This window comes from Scyliorhinus torazame, chromosome 5 (genome assembly GCF_047496885.1).
Source record: "Scyliorhinus torazame isolate Kashiwa2021f chromosome 5, sScyTor2.1, whole genome shotgun sequence".
In the NCBI taxonomy this organism is placed as follows: Eukaryota; Metazoa; Chordata; class Chondrichthyes; order Carcharhiniformes; family Scyliorhinidae; genus Scyliorhinus; species Scyliorhinus torazame.
Window position 1 is genome coordinate 195,090,936 of NC_092711.1, and position 7,365 is coordinate 195,098,300.

The following is a 7,365-nucleotide window of genomic DNA, read 5'->3' on the forward strand; positions in this document are numbered from 1 at the left end:
AGGTAGATAAGTCCCCAGGGACTGATGGGATCTACCCCAGAATACTGAAGGAGGGTGGAGAGGAAATTGCTGAGGCCTTGACAGAAATCTTTGGATCCTCGCTGTCTTCAGGGGATGTCCCGGAGGACTGGAGAATAACCAATGTTGTTCCTCTGTTTAAGAAGGGTAGCAAGGATAATCCCGGGAACTACAGGCCGGTGAGCCTTACTTCAGTGGTAGGGAAATTACTGGAGAGAATTCTTCGAGACAGGATCTACTCCCATTTGGAAGCAAATGGACGTATTAGTGAGAGGCAGCACGGTTTTGTGAAGGGAAGGTCGTGTCTCACTAACTTGATAGAGTTTTTCGAGGAGGTCACTAAGATGATTGATGCAGGTAGGGCAGTGGATGTTGTCTATATGGACTTCAGTAAGGCCTTTGACAAGGACCCTCATGGTAGACGAGTACAAAAGGTGAAGTCACACGGGATCAGGGGTGAGCTGGCAAGGTGGATACAGAACTGGCTAGGCCATAGAAGGCAGAGAGTAGCAATGGAGGGATGCTTTTCTAATTGGAGGGCTGTGACCAGTGGTGTTCCACAGGGATCAGTGCTGGGACCTTTGCTCTTTGTAGTATATATAAATGATTTGGAGGAAAATGTAACTGGTCTGATTAGTAAGTTTGCAGACGACACAAAGGTTGGTGGAATTGCGGATAGCGATGAGGACTGTCAGAGGATACAGCAGGATTTAGATTGTTTGGAGACTTGGGCGGAGAGATGGCAGATGGAGTTTAATCCGGACAAATGTGAGGTAATGCATTTTGGAAGGTCTAATGCAGGTAGGGAATATACAGTGAATGGTAGAACCCTCAAGAGTATTGAAAGTCAAAGAGATCTAGGAGTACAGGTCCACAGGTCATTGAAAGGGGCAACACAGGTGGAGAAGGTAGTCAAGAAGGCATACGGCATGCTTGCCTTCATTGGCCGGGACATTGAGTATAAGAATTGGCAAGTCATGTTGCAGCTGTATAGAACCTTAGTTAGGCCACACTTGGAGTATAGTGTTCAATTCTGGTCGCCACACTACCAGAAGGATGTGGAGGCTTTAGAGAGGGTGCAGAAGAGATTTACAAGAATGTTGCCTGGTATGGAGGGCATTAGCTATGAGGAGCAGTTGAATAAACTCAGTTTGTTCTCATTGGAACGAAGGAGGTTGAGGGGAGACCTGATAGAGGTATACAAAGTTATGAGGGGCATAGACAGAGTGGATAGTCAGAGGCTTTTCCCCAGGGTAGAGGGGTCAATTACTAGGGGGCATAGGTTTAAGGTGAGAGGGGCAAGGTTTAGAGTAGATGTACGAGGCAAGTTTTTTACACAGAGGGTAGTGGGTGCCTGTACCTCGCTACCGGAGGAGGTGGTGGAAGCAGGGACGATAGTGACATTTAAGGGGCATCTTGACAAATACATGAATAGGATGGGAATAGAGGGATACGGACCCAGGAAGTGTAGAAGATTGTAGTTTAGTCGAGCAGCATGGTCGGCACGGGCTTGGAGGGCCGAAGGGCCTGTTCCTGTGCTGTACATTTCTTTGTTCTTTGATACGGGATAAACCATTTGGGACAGAGATAAGGAGAAATGTCTTCACCCAGAGAGTGGTTGGCCTGTGGAATTCGTTACCACAAGAAGTAGTTGAGGCTAAACATGCATTTTATGTTTTCAAGAAGCAGTTAGATATAGCACTTACGGTGAAGGGGTTCAAAGGATATTTAGAAAAAGCAGGATTAGGGTACTGAGTTGGATGATAGGCCACGATCATAATCAGGCAGCTGTCTGACTGTGCCAGGGACTCGGGTTCCATTCCAGCCTTGGGTTACTGTGTGGGGTTTGCTCATTCTCTTCATGTCTGAGTGGGTGTCGTCTGGGTGCTCCAGTTTCCTCCCATAGTCCAAAGATGTGCAGGTTCGATGGATTGGTCATGTTAAATTTCCCCTTCGTATCCAAAAGGTTACGTGGGGTTACTGGGATATGGACAGATCCAGATACTTTTTTAAAAAGAGTTTAGGGTCTCTGCCTCCACCATGAGCTCAGGCAATGAATTCCAGACGCCCAGTACCCTCGGCGTTCTTTCTCATGTCCCCTCTATATTTTCTGCCACGTATCTTGAATCTATGTCCCCTGGTTCTCGAATTCTCCACCAAGGGAAACTATTTTATCCTATCCACTCTATCTCTTGCCCTCATAATTTTGCACACCTTTATCCTCAAATTGCCATCCCTAGTTCTGGACACCCCCACCATCGGGAGCATTCTTTCTGAACCAACCCAGTCTAATCCTGTTGGAATGTTATAAGTTTCTATGAGATCCCCTCTCACTCTTCTAAACTCCAATGAATTTAATCCTAACTGACTTAGTCGCTCTTAATATGACAGTCCCACCATCCCTGGAATCAGCATGGTAAATCTTCACTGCACTTCCTCCATAGCAAGAACATCCTTCCTTAAATACGGACACCAGAACTGCACAATACTCCAGGTGTGGTTTCACCAAAGCCCTCTACAACTGCAGTAAAACATCCCTGTCCCTATTCCTATACTCAAATCCACTCGCTATGAAATTGGGAAAGTCGCTATGATGATGGCAGCTAGGGAATGGAGATTGTGGTGGGGAGTGAAGAGAATAACTTGCTTTCCCCGTATTTAACTGCAGCTAATTTCTGCTCATCCAGCACTGAACGATGAACAAGCAACATGACAATTTAGCAACAGTGGAGGACTCGAGAGAAGTGATTGTGAGGCAGACCCGGATGTCATGAGTGTGCAGGTGAAAACAAGTGTTATGTTTTCCTATGTATTACAAAAGGACTGTGTGTTACTTGGTAGAACATTCCCCTCCTTATCTTTCACACATGTTGATTGTTTGATGGTTCCACACATTACAGAAGAAACTCATCATTCACTGGATTATTTACAGACACAATGGGCCAAATGGTCACAGTGCAGAAGGAAATCATTCTGTAAAACCCATCTTGATCTGATTAAATCTCCCTTCGTCTTCATTTTGAATCACATTAGATTCAAAGTGTGCTTAACTTACCCAGAATACAGAGCTCTCAATCCTTCCTCTTTGCATATCTTGAGTAAGGCATGTGACATTCCTCTGTACTTAATTTCTTTGAAATGAGAGTCAATAAACTGGCCCTGGACCTGCAGGCGAGTTTTTGTGAGGTCTATTGGAAAAGTTCCTAGATTGAAGAAAATACAACATTTTACTAATTTTAAAAAAACAAGACAGAACAAGAAAGGCTTATGGGACTTTCAGGGAAACATACCTGTGATAAAGTAGTCACACAGAACCATTCCATCTCACAAACTACAAGCAGAAGGGTGTTGGGCCAGGCATTCTGCAGAGACTTGCTGCAGTTTCACAGACAGGACAATGAACAAAGCTATCCAGAGCAAACTGTTCACTGCAATTAAGTATTCATACTGCAGGACACACAAGTTAAACGCCAGTGAGATGAATAAAAGGAACCTTGCCCATCCAAAGCATAGTGGAGCTGTTGGGCAGGTTAATGCAGTGACGCATAGTTTAAACAAGATCAAGAGATCACTAGACAGAAGATATTGAGGTGTGGGGAGGTCAGTTGGTGAAGTCAGTGGATGGGGGTAATGAATCAGAAAAACATTTAATGCAGTACATCTTTATTTAGGTTAATGAATCTGTATATTGTGACCACGTCAAAAGGCTGTGGCCAAGTCAAAGGGCACATGCACGTCTGCACTGAATTGGGTTGCCATTTCAATCAGTGATTAGCGTTAATCAGAATTAACATGGACAGGACAGACTGTTCTCAAATTTAAAGAATGAAAGAAAGCCAACAGCAAGTGCTCATCTGATAGTCTGTAAACCAAAAACTCAATCACCTTTTCACATTCATACTGAACTGGGTATGTTCTACTGTAAGTGACGTTTTTGATATTAAGGGTCACACTGTCTGGAGCCACTGAATTTATTCAGTATAATGGGCTTTCCAAAAGGTAAACAGCCTAGCCTTTAACATGGTCATCGCTATCGGTTTGGGGCAAGTGGGTCATTAGTAGATTTGAACATTTTCTGGAGCTATTTACATCTATCGTGTAACATTAGTTTCATTCGGATGACTGAGTTGATCAAATAATGCAGTGTTCATGGAACCAGAAGGAAGGTGCTTGTTTGACTGCCTCAGTAAAAGCAGCCAATAATCAACACCAAACTGGAAGTAGGATAGTGAATCTCTTATTGACTCTCTTTAAAACAGAGCAGGGATCTTTAAAGTGAGCGCCAGTCAGTTCAACTGTACCTTCATTTTATCAGGGAGTATCAGAAGCAAAAAGTGTGATGTTTTCATGTTATGAGAAATGAAACAAAAAATCTTGTTGGAATATTGGAAGATGATTTGTTTGTATATTCAAGAAAATAAATGTGTGTATTGATTTGTATTTGGTCCAATCTGACATGAGTCATTTCAGTCCAACACCTGACCTTTAGGACAATAAGGCAATCAGGATGCCACAGAACAACTTACTTTAAAAAAAAACACCTCAATGTAATAAAACTTCCCATATCAGAATAAATAGGGAAAATCTGGTGGAAGGATCAAGAACAAAAGGGCACAGATTTCAGATAATTGACAAATAAGCAGTGGCAACATGAGGAAAAATATTTGACGTAGTGAGTGGCTAGGATCTGGAATGCATCGCCGGGGGTGCAGAACCCACATTCTGGAGAGACACGAGTATAATTCCAGTTCAATGGAAACAATCCTGAAAGTATTACATGTACACAGCTCGTCCCCCACCCTCGAATCCCAGGCAGTCTGAACATGTTACTGAGTCTTGAGATCTGGGTGCCTCGGCAAAGCAAGCATTTCCTGGCTATCTCAAGCTGTTGTTCTTTATAAACTGCTATTGGCCGTGTGGTGAAGGTGCTTCCAGTCCCCTCAGGCAGGGAATGGACAATATATGTCCGAATCAAAGAGACATGGACAAGATCCTGGTGCTGTTCCCACGTACTAACGTCCTTGAATAAATACACTTTTAGGGTCTAGTCCAAGGGGACTATAATGCACATTATTTGTGGTTATTGATACTCTCAGTATCAGCCAATTAAGTGTTCCGCTTCTGGTGCTTCCTCATAATGGACTATTAGACCACCTACTAGAAGTGTGTGATACTGTGCTGAGGTTTCAAGACACAGTCACAATACAGCCAGCAATTAATGACAAGTGATTTTCAAAACAATAAATTTATCGCGAGGTAACTTTGTTGGTCTACGCTCAATTTCCAGGCTTCATTATCCTTGCAAGGAGAGTGGGGGAAGTAAGAGATGAAATCAGCCAGTACAGTAACCCATGTAAGGACATTATGTATTTGGATATTGAGTGAGTGCAGGAGCAGGATTATGTTCTAGTGATGCTCAGACTTGTTTTCTCCGTTCTGACATGAACATTCTGGCAAGTTAGCAACTGGAAACACAAATGCATTTGCAGAGGGATAATGAAACTTACCACACTCTGCAGTGACAGAAGCCAGGCCTCCATAGACAAAAGGTTTCCAGTTTAGGTTGGACATCTCCCAGTCTTCACAACTTCTATATTCAGAGTAAACATGGGGCACACAGTCCAGGTCAAACAATGAAAGATACAATTCCATATTGTCCAGATGCAGGTTTGGATGCTGTGGTTACCTTCAATGAACAGCACCAAATTACTCTGCTGTGTATGTGTGTGTCAGGGGGGTAGATATCTCTATGTGCCTGACAGTTTGCATATCTATATGGGGGTATATGTGTGTATACATAACATATGAGTACCTATATCTGTTCATATATCTATCTGGGGTTATATATCTATATGGGTATGAAGGGGGAGTGGGATGTGTGGAGAGGAAGAGATGTGGCGTATAATTCTGTAGCTATGTGGGTATATACGTGTCCAAATGGGTGTACATATGAGAGGGCACAGTTTAAATGTGCCTTTATCTATCTGGGGGTCTATATCTATCTATAAATATCTGGGGGTGCACATTAATCTATATCTATCTGGGTCTATAACTGTAAGTCTATATCCAGCTGGGTATCTGTATCTACATGGGTTTATGTTTATCTAGATGTATATATGTGAGGGTGTTGTATATATCTGTACGGATATGTACATTAGTGTGGAGATATATCTGTCGAAGAAGTTGTCTACCTGGGTCTCTATATCAGACCCTATGGGTATATCTATCTGGGTCTCAGACTCTTTGGGAATATGTATTCTATCTTTCTGGGTATACTATGGGGGTCGATGGTTATATCTGTAAGGGACACATCTATAGGACCGTATATCTGAGACGCAAACACGTTGGGTACATGTATAGAAGGAATATGTACACTAACTATCTGGGAATATCTATGAGGTCTAAGGTTATATCTCACAGGAGTCACCCTATTTGTATGGATATATATCAGTCTCTATGGCTATCTATATTTTTATCTTTAACGGTTAGTTGATTTCCCTCACCTGACTCCAACTCTGCGCCCGCGGAGCAGCAACTTCCGCTCTGACCCGGAAATGCTCAAAATGGCCGCCTGCCAACCAGAACTGCGGTTACCACGGAAACCCCAGAGAGAGAGAGAGAGAGCGCGAGTCAGCACACAGAGAGAGAGAGAGAGTCAGCACACAGAGAAAGAGAGAGAGAGAGTCAGCACACAGAGAGAGAGTGCAGGGGGCCACAGGGGACCAGCACGGCGCTGGAGCGGTTCACGCCGTCGCATCCTGCGCATGCGTGGGGAACTTCTTATGCGTGCCGGCCCCGACTCAACATGGGGTCAATAAGACATAGGAGCAGAAGTAAGGCCATTCGGCCCATCGAGTCCACGCCACCATTCAATCATGGCTGATTTCAACTCCATTTACCTGCTCTCCACAGCCCTTAATTCCTCGCTAAATCAGGAATTCATCAACTTCTGTCTTAAAGACACTCAACGTCCTGGCCTCCACCACCCTCTGTGGCAATGAATTCCACAGACCCACCACTCTGGCTGAAGACATTTCTCCTCATCTCTGTTCTAAAGTGACTCCCTTTTATTCTAAGGCTGTGCCCCCGGGTCCTAGTCTCCCCTGCTAATGGAAACAACTTCCCTACGTCCACCCAATCTAAGCCATTCATTATCTTGTAAGTTTCTATTAGATCTCCACTCAACCTCCTAAACTCCAATGAATATAATCCCAGGATCCTCAGATGTTCATCATATGTTAGGCCTACCATTCCTGGGATCATCCGTGTGAATCTCCGCTGGACCCGCTCCAGTGCCAGTATGTCCTTCCTGAGGTGTGGGGCCCAAAATTGCTCACAGTATTCTAA

The 7,365-nt window shown here is 43.9% G+C and overlaps 1 protein-coding gene across 1 annotated transcript in view; it reads right to left on the reverse strand.

The window, feature by feature from the left end:
- The window catches only part of slc25a14 (solute carrier family 25 member 14), an 84,027-nt gene extending 77,390 nt beyond the window's left edge, over positions 1-6,637 (reverse strand). Inside the window, exons 1-3 of the mRNA XM_072504951.1 lie at positions 6,522-6,637; positions 5,526-5,608; positions 3,074-3,221 (exon numbers count right to left, since the gene is read on the reverse strand). Coding sequence (XP_072361052.1) covers positions 3,074-3,221; positions 5,526-5,589 — 212 coding nt within the window. The 5' untranslated portion in view covers positions 5,590-5,608; positions 6,522-6,637. The remainder of the gene's footprint in view (positions 1-3,073; positions 3,222-5,525; positions 5,609-6,521) is intronic.
- Between the last annotated feature and the right edge of the window lie 728 nt (positions 6,638-7,365).